A 14,127-nucleotide genomic window follows, 5' to 3' on the forward strand; every position below is an offset into this window, starting at 1 on the left:
CACACATATATAAAATATTACCAACCAGTAAAGGAAATCCTTATAAACGGAGAAAATAAAAAAAAGAAAAAATACAATTTAGATTGAATTATGGTGTTTAGAAGTCAGGAAAAGATGCTGATGAATCAGAGACTGTGTTTAACCATAATGACTGCAGTACGAAAGAATCTGTTTATGCGTTTAATAGTTTAGCTTTTAGTGGCTGGTAATGTTTCCTTAATGGTAATAACTAAAAGAGATGGTTGCTCGGGTGAATGTAGTTTATAATTGTGTTTCCCGCACATTTCCTGACCTGTGATGTACAAATATACAAGACCTCCGTAGAGTCCAGTTTCAGGCCTGCAGCCTTTTCTGCTGCAGTTTGTTTCAAGTAAGGATCGCCATACCATACTCTTAGGAGGAAAGTCATCCATCCATCCATTTTCTAACCCGCTGAATCCGAATACAGGGTCACGGGGGTCTGCTGGAGCCAATCCCAGCCAACACAGGGCACAAGGCAGGAACCAATCCTCGGCAGGGTGCCAACCCACCACAGGGAGGAAAGTCATGTTGCTTTCTAATGACCGCTCTATAAAACTGTACCAGCACAGGTTTTTTTTTTTTTTTTGGTTGGTTTGTGGGGGCGGGGAGAGGGACATTCACTGCCGTGCTTTTTTGATAAGAGCAGTTATGTTTTCATCCCTTGATTGTGAGTGGTTGTTGTGCCAAGAAATTTTAATTATTCCACACTGCTGACAGTGACACCATTTACAACTAGGGGTGTAGGGCGTGATCAGTGTCTCCTTAAAATGCAGCATTTTCTGGTAATTCAAGTTAAGGTTGTTGAGGGTGCATTAAGTGGCCAGCCGATTTCCCCTCCATCCGATATGATACCTCATCCCTGTCTTTGAACAGGCCAGTCAGAGTGATGTCATCAGCAAAGAACAGTTAAACAGATGGGTCCTCCTTGTTAGAAAGTCTGAGATCCAGAGACCTTTGGCATAGTTCACATTGATACTTAGAAATTTGCTATGAAGAAGCTTTGATATTTGGTTTTAAAATGTAGAACTGAAATCCACAAAGAATCTCCAGCTACTTATTCCAGGATCTTATGTGCTGCAAGATGTTGTGGAGAGGCAAGTTCATTTTCAAATGACCAGTTGGCACGATAAGCAAACTGTACTGGAGAGTATGTGTGACATATTTGAAATGCTAAAGAATCAGGCATTCAGATGTTTACAGAAGCATATGTGAAAGACTGTAAACCTTTTGGAAGATTGTGCCCAAAGTTTACCTTTTTTGTTACAGAAGTATAAACATAGAGCAAATGATTGTAGTGGCCGTACTTTTCTTTCTTTTTTTAACATTTGCCCAAACTTTTATTTCCTGCATGAAATCAGACTTATTAGTACATTTACATCAATCCATTGTTTCTGAACTCCTGTGAAGTGCTGTTTTCAAAGTATGTTACAGGACTACTAACACTTTGTTATTGCGTGTCCTGTGAAAAAATCCAGAACCAGAATGTTAAAAGGATCTACAGTGTTACTGGTAGACAGCATTACATTTGTCAGTGTACCTTTAACACTAGAATTACCAGAGCCTACGAAAAAACTCGTAGATCCGGCCCACCTTAAATCCGTTCACACCTCTCCGCCAGTGTCCTTTGTCCTCTAAATGTGCCGATAAAGACAGGTTGCAAGCAGAAGGCTATTCCATCCCCCCACCAATTTAGAACGTGCACGAACTTCTCTCAGCTCATGTCTTGATTAATTATCTGGGAGTGAAATGGAGTTTTAGATTGGAAATAATAGATTGTTATTTGGAACACACGCATTTCATGTGTGTTCCATTTCTACAGTAATCTGTGTAAACACATTGTTAAAACATAAACGTTTTTCATATGTTAGTAATAAATGACAAAATGTAGGCATAAACTACAGTGCATCCGGAAAGTATTCACAGTGCATCACTTTTTCCACATTTTGTCATGTTACAGCCTTATTCCAAAATTGATTTAAATTCATTTTTCCTGAAGCCACTCCTTTGATATCTTAACTGTGTGCTTAGGGTCATTGTCCTGCTGAAAGTCTGAGGTCAAGAGCGCTCTGGAGCAGGTTTTCATCCAGGATGTTTCTGTACATTGCTGCAGTCATCTTTCCCTTTATCCTGACTAGTCTTCCAGTTCCTGCCGCTGAAAAACATCCCCACGGCATGATGCTGCCACCACCATGCTTCACTGTAGGGATGGTATTGGCCTGGTGATGAGCGGTGCCTGGTTTCCCCCAAACGTGACGCCTGGCATTCACACCAAAGAGTTCAATCTTTGTCTCATCAGACCAGAGAATTTTGTTTCTCATGGTCTGAGAGTCCTTCAGGTGCCTTTTGGCAAACTCCAGGTGGGCTGCCTTGTGCCTTTTACTAAGGAGTGGCTTCCGTCTGGCCACTCTACCATACAGGCCTGATTAGTGGATTGCTGCAGAGATGGTTGTCCTTCTGGAAGGTTCTCCTCTCTCCACAGAGGACCTCTGGAGCTCTGACAGAATGACCATCGGGTTCTTGGTCACCTCCCTGACTAAGGCCCTTCTCCCCCGATCGCGCAGTTTAGATGGCCGGCCAGCTGTAGGAAGAGTCCTGGTGGTTTCGAACTTCTTCCACTTACGGATGATGGAGGCCACTGTGCTCATTAGGATCTTCAAAGCAGCAGAACTTTTTCTGTAACCTTTCCCAGATTTGTGCCTTGAGGCAATCCTCTCTCGGAGGTCTACAGACAATTCCTTTGACTTCATGCTTGGTTTGTGCTCTGACATGAACTGTCAACTGTGGGACCTTACATAGACTGGTGTGTGCCTTTCCAAATCATGTCCAATCAACTGAATTTACCACAGGTGGACTCCAATTAAGCTGCAGAAACATCTCAAGGATGATCAGGGGAAACAGGATACACCTAAGCTCAATTTTGAGCTTCATGGCAAAGGCTGTGAATACTTATGTACATGTGCTTTCTCAATTTTTTTTTTATTTTTAATAAATTGCAAAAACCTCAAGTAAACTTTTTTCACGTTGTCATTAAGGGGTGTTGTGTGTAGAATTCTGAGGAAAAATATCAATTTAATCCATTTTGGAATAAGGCTGTAACATAACAAAATGTGGAAAAAGTGATGCACTGTGAATACTTTCCGGATGCACTGTATATAATGTATGAAGCCTGAAGTCCAAAGATCAAATAAACACTTTGACAAAAGGTTCAAGGAAAAGACAACAGTTTCTGTGGCGTAGCGGTAAGATTTGCCGACTTGTAATCAACAGTCCCTGGTTCGATCCCGACTCATTCCTATATTTGCCATTTTCAGTAGTGAGCTGCTCTTATTGTTAATATTTATACAGAACACACATACACTTGTTTTGCGCCTGTAACACACAGTGTGCATTTATAGGACTTGTAAAAGTTATCTTTTTTTCACTTTTATTCTCTCTAAATCACGATACATACTACCGCCCCCCCTCATCAAGGGATCTGACGCTGTTCATTTTTATTTGAAACTGGGAATAACTGAAGATGTGAGTGGTATTTTGAGACAATGGAACGGATGCAACATTATTCATATTCATTTGCCTAACATTTTGTGGTTTGTAATCGGTGACCGCGTGTTTTTTTTCCCCCGATCTTGCCAGTCCCCACATGTTGCTGTATGCTGTTTCTTTTGTACTCCAGGACATGCAAAGGAAAGATTAGTACAGAGCAGTAACTTGTATGCAATCATCAGATTCAAATGTGAACAATTCACACACACGCAAGGATCGTCCTGACTCGGTTTACTTTCCTGGGGAAAGCGGCTGTCTGGAGCAGAAGCTTGACGATGTTGAATCCTCCTTTTCTTTTTCAATCGCCTTTTCTAGTAAGATGCGATGATGAAGTTCCTCTGCAAGCTGAGCCATGAACATATACTGTGCGTTGATCCTGCTGCACTGAATGAGCTCACACCTTCTGCAACAGCACCAACATGTATTCAAACCCGATCTGACGCTGTTTGTTTTCAGATAATATTGCATGTGTTGTGCGTTGATCCTGCTGCACTGAATAAACTCATGCCTTCTGTAACAGCGCCTCATATGGACATAAAATTTATAAAATGGTATACACTGTGAGTTAATGAGATCGTTATACTGTATTTTCATGTGGGATGCTCCTTTTTAAAAAATTTTTAAAATTGAGGCTGCAATTAACATGAACAAGTGTCCTTAAACTTATTTTTAAGATCCATAACACACAGACAGACAGCACTATGTAATAGAGAGACAGACAGACAGGCAGAGAAGTCACTAGATACATAAATAAACAGGGAAGACAATGTATAATAGATATATAAAAAAAACAGCTAAGGGAATGGATATATAGATAGATAGGCAGACAGGGAAGCTGCTATATAATAATAAAATTACTGTTATTACTATATAGATAGACAGGGAGCTCAGGCAAAGGTTAAAAAGGAAAAAAAAAAATTTTCTCCCCAAGGGGGAATCGAACTCAGGTCTCTGAGGTACAGCAGGCCTACTGCACTCTGAGTCAGCAAATCTTACCGGTATGCCGCAGAAGCTGTTGTATCATTCTTGAACCTTTTGTCAAAGTGTTTATTTGATCTTTGGACTTGAGCCTTCACACATTTTATAGTTTATGCCTATAAACATTTCTTACTAAAATATGAAAAAAGTTTCTGTTTTAACAGTGTGTTTACACAGATTACTGTAGAAACGGAACACACGTGAAATGCGTGTATTCCAAATAACAATCTATTATTTCCACTCTAAAACTCCACTTCACTACCAGATAATCAATCAAGGCATGAGCTGGCAGAAGTTCATGCACATTCTAAGTCGGTGGGGGGGATGGAATAGCCAGTTGCTTGCAGCTTGTTTTTATCGGCACATTTAGAGGACAAAAGACGCAGGCGAAGAGGTGCAAACGGTTTTAAGGTGGGCCGGATCTATGAGTTTTTTCGTAGACTCTGGTAATTCTAGTGTTTTAGTGAAAGCACACTTGTCATCTAGTTTATTTCTCATATTTTAGAGGTTATACTAATGAAAATTAGCTTGGCTTCAAAAAATCAAATGAATTGCATAAATGTAGCATCTGTTTATTTGTATTTAGCTATGGAGTATGTAGTTTTGCCCACCCTGCTGACTAGAGCTTTGAAGCACTAACTGCATTTTAATTGAGTATTAAAAAATAAAGCAGCTTATTTCATTGGCAGTGTAGACACGCCAGAGAGGCACTTGATGTGAAACTTCCCTTGGTTTTTACTTGCTACAATGGATGTTAGCACTGCCAGTGTCGAAATGGAAATCTGTAGATGGACACAATGCAATCAGACAAATGAATGTGAAGCCTCTTTTTAGGGTCTTTGTAGGACACAGTATTAAAAAGCGATTTATCTCACTATCATTGTCTCTCTTCTTGCAACTGTGTGACCCTACAAATTTAAAACTATAATTGTTTACATTTATAGTGATTCTGAACTAACTTAGTAATGGGCAAAAATTGCCAACAATGGAAGTCTGTGTTTGTTTTTTGCCCTCTATCTAACAATTGTGCTCTGAACACCAAGCATTTGTTTTTCTTTTCAGTACGGGTTGATGTAGTACTATATGTTGATGTAGTACCTTCAGTCCCTGAGCCATTTTTGTGAACAAGTAGTCAGCTAAATAAATAGTCATCTACAGCCCCGTGTTTTGAACTTGTGTCCCAAAAAAAAGTTTACCTCACTGATAAAGTGACACAAGGAAAAGAGCAATTGAAATTCATCAGCAATTCTGAACTCCAGTCTACTAATATGAATGGAGTACTACATTCCAACTAATCTGTAAAGCACCCATTAATTAGCCAGTTGGCAAACAAGTACATGATGGAAAGTAAAAGCCTGAGGGCAGATAAAGATATAGGAGCATTAAAACAAAGACAATTAGACTGAATAACAGTTTCTACCCTGTTGCTGTTAGGGCACAGAATGCCACCTAATCACCTCCAATGCAGCAGTGCAATAGATGACATCTTGTGTAATAAGGTCTTATGTTGAATGTTTGTGTTCTACCTTATTTCTTCTTATCCTTTCCTATCCTTTTGTAATTCTATTTCTTTATATTTTGACACCGCAGGGACTGCACCTAATTTCATTGTATTTGTTACAATGACAATAAAGATATTCTGATTCAGTGGTGCACTATCCCATCAAACTTTAAGACCCGAACAATATTAAAATGTAGCAATCATCTTGGTATTTCAGCAAATTTTATTTTTCTTGCTTTTTCTTAATGCTGCCTAAGTGCACTTTTCAGATATTTGTAAATTTGCCTCTGTAAAGACTTACTTGTGGAATAAAATAGAAAAACTATAATTTTAATGTGATCTTCTTGTTAGGAAGAGCTAAAACACTTTGAAGCCAAAGTAGAGAAACATCAGCATTACCAAGAGCAGCTAGAACTATCACACCAGAAACTCAAACATGTTGAAGCTCTAGGAGACAAAGAGCACATGGTGAGAAACAAAGAGAAGTATACCATGTTGGCTGAGAAGACCAGAGAAATGGGCTACAAGGTTAGTATGTCATCTTCTCATCTAGTAATATGTGGCTATGGTCAACTGCTTGAAATAACCTGCAGGTAATAAGCAAACAGATGAAAATGAATGTGAAGTCAAAAATGAGGGGTTCACCTGATCAAACTACCAGGAGGGTAAAGAACTTTTCAGTTAGCAGAAGCCATGACCTCCTTTGGATTTATATGTCTATTTCATTGTCTCATACCTTGATTTGAGAATGAATTTTACTTTTTTAGCATCAGTAATATCACCTTATGAAATCTGCTTGACTCCATCTCCATGTTTACGGTGGGGCTGGGGCCTATCACTGCAGTGTCATATGAAAGACAGGAGCCAGCCCTGGACATGCCTCCTTTCAGTCACATGGCACACTCCAGGTCCATTTGGGATTGCTAATCAATGAGGAAGCAGTGCAGACTCCACACTGCCAGTGGTACGATTTGAACGTAGAACACTTGATCTGTATGGCAGCTGAGCTAATCAAGGTGTTGTCCATGGAGAGAAGTGATAAAGAGATTTAACCATTTTAAAAATGCTAGACTTCATTCCCATACTGGTAACTGCCAAATCTCCAGACTAAAAAGCTGTTTATTTAGTGTTCTATAAGTGGGAACAAGTCTTCTGTTTGTAACTTTTTAAAAGATACTAATTAACTGTTGCTTCACATCACCTCCAGATATTTGGATTTGTATCCCAGATTATGTTCCCCATGTTTGCAAGAGTGTTGCCTGCCTACTCTACTTTCTTGTCCGCTACCTCAGAGACAGGTTATGTGAGGTTAATGGCCACCTATAAATTGACCCTGAATCTGTGATTCTGTTATGGCCTGGTGCTATGTATCAGGTTGGTTCCCGCCTTAAACTTGGCGCTGCCAGAGCAGTCTGTGATGGGTTCAACTTTGTTGATAAACTGCCCTTCCATTTCTGAAAAGTGGAAATGATCTCACTCATTTGTTTTTGACTGAAATACACACATCAGCCTGGCATTCGTCCTGTTGTTCGTTACTTTTTTAAAGATGGCACTCCTTGAAAAGTGAATGTACACTATAATGAGGATGTTTTAAGTGTCCCAGTATTATTGTGTGCCTTTTTAGTGCCTTTGTACTGTTGATAACTAGTTTCATCCATATATCTGTCAGCCTTTAATGTTCTGTACAGCTTTACCATTGAACCTTGATAATTCGGTGTAGTGTAAAAGTTGAGGTATCTGTACTTTGCACTGCTATGAAAATACAAGAATTGCTGGCTAGATAATAATGTATTCTGTTACATGTGCTGTGAATTTCCCCTTGGGATTAATTATCTATCTATATATCGATCGATTGATCGCCAGACTGTATACCAGCCCTTCTGTTTATACCTCCATGAAATACTAAATTAGCATGTCACTCCCAAAGCCCCTTTAATTTAAGGTTGTTACTGGGTCCAGTTTAATCTGTAAATGTAAAATTAGTCCGTACCCTCATATCCAATCTAATACGTTTCAATGTGCATTTTCATTTAAATGTTCAAAAGCTGAACAGAAAATTTCAAATGCCTCCTGTCACCATCATTTAACTGCCAATATCACTACTGTCTGGGTCATTTCCTACACGGTGGCCTTTTCAGTCATGTCAGCATGCAGCCCCACTCCTGCGCATGAAGTAAAGGTCGGCTTTCCAGCATGCCTAATTTTGGATTCTTGGCACACAGAGTCTGACTTGATCAAAGGAAAAGCATAAAAGTGTGTCTTCTGCGCTGCGTTTTTTTTGTTCTGCCTGTCGAACGCATTGAGGTGGTAGGGAAAATCCTGCTAAAAGCTCCTGTGACTGGCCAAATGCATCACACACCACCACGGCTTCTTCTCGTATCTGTCTTTAGTGTCCTTGCTTTCTGATTCCTCAATCATTTGTTACAATGCTGATTTAATTTTCTTTTTCCCTCCCCAGATGAAGAAGCATCTTCAAGATTTAACAGGCAGGATTACAAAGGGTGGACTTCAACACAATGAGCTTTAGAGGGAAATGTATGGACCTTTTAAATACTCTGAACTCTGAGGCTTAATCACATGGTGCACTATGTGAGTTCACACAAAGGAAAATTTTCAAAGCATTGTGTTTGTTCTAAACTTTATAATCGCATTTTAAGTGAAGGTTTTATATAGTATACAGTTTCCCTTTTCTACTGTGATTAATATTAAAATTTATATTACACACTGCGTACAGAGTTGTCGTACAGTGCGCCGTCATTTGTATGTTTTCTGACGTGGAGTCATCCAAACAGTGGGCTTCAGGTTTGTCGGACCACCTCTGTGGAGCAGTGAAGCATAAAACTGCACACCAGTTATGTATAAATGTCACCCGTGAAGTCACACTCATTCTTATTTCCATTGTAAGCAAACATTTTGTCTTTTGTGTAAATTAGTGTATTGTTTAAAATTGCACTTTTTTAACAATTAAATTGTTGTACATATTTGTAATTTACAGTTGCATTTAAGATGAATTCTAATCAAACACATTCCAGTGTTATCCTCATTACCAGAATAGTTGTGGAAAATATTTAAAAATCCTTTTTTTTTTTTTTTTTTCTCTCTCTCTCTCAAGTATGGATACTTCTAGCAAAAGTAAATGCTAGAAAATAGCATTGTTTAATAAAACTGAATTCCAATAAAATTTTTTTTACTTATTACAGTTTTCTTTTTTTTTCTATAGATTTTCTGTGTTTAGAAGAAGTAACCATTACTATTTGTTACAGAGGAATAATGAGCAGTAAAGTGTTATTCTTTAACAAAAGGTAAAACAAGGACTGCACAACTTGTATATTTCAATGTACAGCAGAACTCTTACACTGCATCCTTACATTACGGGTGGTGTGCGCTGAGCAGAGTGCCAGTCCTCTGTCTGGTTGTATTATATGTTCAAGGTCTGTAACTACAAGAAACTCAAACACGCCTTATAGGATATTTGCATTACAGATTTATATTATCAAGTAGGATTATGCTAGCCCATAATGCATTTTTTGCCCTCACCCTGCCTAGATGTTAATACAGTTTTTGTGTTCAGGCAGCCCTAAACACTCCTGAACTGTCAATTACCAAAGCACTGTTAGGTTAGATTAGTTCAGTTTATTTTCCATATGTCACAAGTACTTTGGAGCTTTTACTCATTTAACCTTATACTTTGGTAACACCGGCATGGTGGCGCAGTGGGTAGCGCTGCTGCTGCCTCGCAGTCCGGAGACCCGGGTTTGTTTCCCAGGTCCTCCCTGCGTGGAGTTTGCATGTTCTCCCCGTGTCTGTGTGGGTTTCTTCCTGGTCCTCCGGTTTCCTCCCACAATCCAAAGACATACAGGTTAGGTGCGTTGGCGATTCTAAATTGTCCCTAGTGGGACAATTCAAGCCATAAATTGCAGTGGGCTGTTTGGACTCCATTCAGGGTCTTTATACACTTTTGGTCGAGTGGTAACCATGCAATACCAGCTGTTTGAATTCCATCTCTTCACCGGCAGTGGTCACTTGGAGTAGAAACCATTTGGCATTTAAATAGCTTAGTAGCATCTTTCCTACTGCAGATTATACCTTCTGATACACCTGGTTAGCACTGCACCACCAAACACCTGCTAGTCATTTTAGTTTAAGTCATGAATTCAGCAAGTGATCGTCCCAGGATCGCTGTGATAATCGCCCCGTTCACTTATAACATTTTCCAGACTTCCTCCCTGGTTTTGGTTTAGTACATCGTTTTATCACCAGTTGCTGAATTGTATATTTTATTTTGCTGGAGCACTCTCAATGGCATTTTCACCCAGGAATTCCTCATGTGCATACAAAGATAAGGTTTCACTATGGAAATGCGTTCCTCTATTCAATACAATACAATTTATTTTTGTATAGCCCAAAATCACACAAGGATTGCAGCAATGGGCTTTAACAGACCCTGCCTTGACTCTCTAAGAAGACAAGGAACAACTCCCAAAAAACCCCAGTAGGGAAAAAATGGAAGAAAACTTTGAAAAGGCAGTTCAAAGAGAGACAGAAGGGGGTCAATACATTACACAGAACAGAACAAATCCTCAATACAGTATAAAAATTTTTAGAAGTACGTAGCAGAATTTAACAATGGATGACATCACATAATATGATTTGGATTTGTTTATAGTCCTGGAGACCTCATCCATCAAGCTGCCTTCCCCATTTGGCCATTCCACTGCTGAAACAGTACTGGGCCATCCAATCCGATGAAAGGACCTCTTTTTTTTTTTCCATGATTCCAGTGATCCTCCATCAGGGATGACTTTACCATAAGCAGGCACAACAACTTGGCAGGTGGGCCATGGCACCAAGTGCCACATTTGAGTACCGAGAAGAGAAACCGAATAGGTGAGGGTTAGTATCAAATTATAACCATGTTTCTTATGTTTTAGTGCTAATGACTAACAACAGAGATGCAGTATGTACAGTAAATCAGCAGCTCTAGTCAGGATATGCTAAACTGAAGTAGTGAGTTTTCAGCCGGGATTTAAAAACGGGCCGAAGGGGCATCTCATATAGTAGCTGTCAGACCATTCCACAGTTTAGGGGCCCTGTAACTAAAAGCTTGACCTACCACTGTCATTTTATTAATCAGTAAGAATCCTAAGAAGACTGGCATCTTGAGATCTTAATGTACATTCTGGTTTGTAAGTAATGATAAGTTCAGACAAGTAAGCCGGACCTTGGCCATTTAATGCTTTTTATGTTAAAAGGAGGATTTTGAAATCTGCCCTAAACTTAACCGGGAGCCAGTGTAAGGATTTAAGAACTGTAGTTATGTGTTTGTAATTTCTTGTTCTTGTAATAATTCTTGCAGCCGCATTTTGGAATAACTGGAAGCTGTATAAAGAACAGTTTGAACATCCAGTGAACACCGCATTGCAGTAGTCAATCCTACTAGAAATAAATGCACAAATTAATTTCTAAGAATCCTGTTTATTTAGAAAGCACCTTAATTTCCTAACATTTTTAAGATGGAAGAAACATGATTTGGAAAACTTTGTAATATGTGCTTTAAATGACATGCTAGAGTCAAAGAGCCAAGATTTCGGTCTGATTCAGTAAAATTAATTGGGATTCCAACTGAGTTAAACGATGACAGAATATTGCTTTGATCAGCGTCATTCCCTCCAATAATTAAAATCTCTGTTTTATCTGTATTTAAAGACAAGTAGTTCTCATCCATCCAGTACTTTTAATTCACTAAAACAACTAATTAAAGACATCAGAGAAACTTCATTTGATTTAAATGATAAACTGAAAATTAACATTATGTTTCCTAATGAGAGATCCCAGTGGAAGCAAGTAAAGTGAAAACAGTAAAGGTCCCAGTACTGAGCCCTGCGGGACACCATATTGAACTTCTGTGTATAATGATGGAGTGCTGTCGGCACATTTCTGTACATATTGAAATCAATTTGATAAATAACAACTAAACCAAACGCTGCACTTAGTGTATCCAGAGAGTATTCACAGCGCATCACTTTTTCCACATTTTGTTATGTTACAGCCTTATTCCAAAATGGATTAAATTCATGTTTTTCCTCAGAATTCTACACACAACACCCCATAATGACAACGTGAAAAAGTTTACTTGAGATTTTTGCAAATGTATTAATAAAATAACTGAGAAATCAGTTATGAGATCTGGGATCTTATATTTTTAATTTTCTCAGTAAAGAAGTTCATAAAGTCTGTACTGCTAATGTCTGTTGGTATTTTGCACTGATGATCTGAATTCCCATTTGTTAATTTAGCCACTGTTCTAAACAGTACCCGAGGATTTTTATTATTGCTATCTATTATTGTAGAATAGTATTCTGAGCGAGCTTTAAAGAGAGCTTTTTTATATTTATTAACACTCTCTGTCCATGCAATTTGAAAGACATGTAGCTTTGTTGTTCTCCATCTGCGCTCCAGTTTTCGACACTCTAATTTAAGAGCTCGAGTGTTTTCATTAAACCAGGGAGAGTTTCTATGTGCTTTGATCACTTTTGTTTTAAGGGGAGCCACTGTGTCCAGAGCATCTCTCAAGGTCACATTATAATATGATGTTAGCTGATCTAAATGGTTTTCCACAATTACATTCGACTTACTCAAGGTATCTATAAATTTTGAAGCAGAATTACAATCTAGATGTCTTTATTTTAATCTGTGAGTGCGTTGGCAAGGGCAGAACTAAATCAAATGTAATTAAGTAGTGATCGGAAATAATTTAATGGAGTAATACTTAAATTTTGAATTTCAACTTTAAGTTATAACTAGCAGAATACCCGCGCTTCGCAGCGGAGAAGTAGTGTGTTAAAGAAGGTACGAAAACGAAAAGGAAAAATTTTAAAAATAACAACGTAACATGGTTGTTAATGTAATTGTTTTGTCATTGATATGAGTGTTGTTCTCATATCTATCTATCTATCTATTATATATATATATATATATATATATATATATATATATATATATATATATATATATATATATATATATATATATATATATATTTTTTTTATATATATATATATATATATATATATATATATTATATATATATATATATATATATATATATATATATATATATATATATATATATATATATATTTTATATATATATATATACCGCTTGGCAGCGGAGAGTAGTGTGTTAAAGAAGAAAAGGAAACATTTTGAAAATAACGTAACATGATTGTCAATGTAATTGTTTTGTCACTGTTATGAGTGTCGCTGTGATATATATATATATATATATATATATATATATAAATACCAGCGCTTCAGCGATGTCATGTGTTTAAAGAAGTTATGAAAAGAAAAGGAAACATTTTAAAAATAATGTAACATGATTGTCAAAGTAATTGTTTTGTGTATTTGGCGGCAGCGTCACAAAGTTGTTTTCGTAGCTGCATCAGAAAATGTACCCACGCGCCTGACACGCCTCCTTTTTACTGTTTTCTCACAGCTTGATTGCTGCTGTCATATATATATATATATATATATATATATTATACTTGTTTGTATGTGTCCATATGTGTGTGTGTGTATAGCTTTGGTCACTGAGTGCAAGGGAAAAATAATAAATTATAGTCTATGTTATTAAACAGTAAAACATTAACGTTTTAAGAAGTACAGGTACATTGAAATTACATTTTCTATGTGAACGTTCAAATTTGTGCCTCTGGTAATGTGCCTTACCGGCATTTAAAGAAAATTAGTTTTGTGTCCTCTGCAGTGTTAAGAGAGAAAGGCTTTGGTTTGGGATAAAAGGAAAAAGGTGTAAAGAAAGGAAAGTTGCCTTTTCTTTTCTATAGTATAGAGAGATGTGTTCGCTGACGTTATGATCGCCTTTTGAGGACAGTCGCGGTGGGTCTTGTGTAGACTGGTGAGACGTCCCCGCCATTAATCGGCTGTGATGGCACTGTCAGTCCTGCACTCGTGTGCGTGTCTTCATAATTCGAGGTGAGGACCTGATAATCGTGATATGCGTGCAAAAGAAAGTGTGAATCCTTAATATTATTTTGCCGTGGTGTAGAAAAGGGGTCCCGTGT

General features: G+C 38.0%; 1 protein-coding gene across 1 annotated transcript in view; it reads left to right on the top strand.

The window, feature by feature from the left end:
* The window catches only part of lrpap1 (low density lipoprotein receptor-related protein associated protein 1), a 51,663-nt gene extending 42,532 nt beyond the window's left edge, over positions 1 to 9,131 (top strand). The window contains exons 7-8 of the mRNA XM_039751625.1: positions 6,395 to 6,571; positions 8,502 to 9,131. Coding sequence (XP_039607559.1) covers positions 6,395 to 6,571; positions 8,502 to 8,570 — 246 coding nt within the window. The 3' untranslated portion in view covers positions 8,571 to 9,131. The remainder of the gene's footprint in view (positions 1 to 6,394; positions 6,572 to 8,501) is intronic.
* The last annotated feature ends 4,996 nt before the right edge of the window (positions 9,132 to 14,127 follow it).

This window comes from Polypterus senegalus, chromosome 4, assembly GCF_016835505.1.
Source record: "Polypterus senegalus isolate Bchr_013 chromosome 4, ASM1683550v1, whole genome shotgun sequence".
NCBI classification, from domain to species: domain Eukaryota; kingdom Metazoa; phylum Chordata; class Cladistia; order Polypteriformes; family Polypteridae; genus Polypterus; species Polypterus senegalus.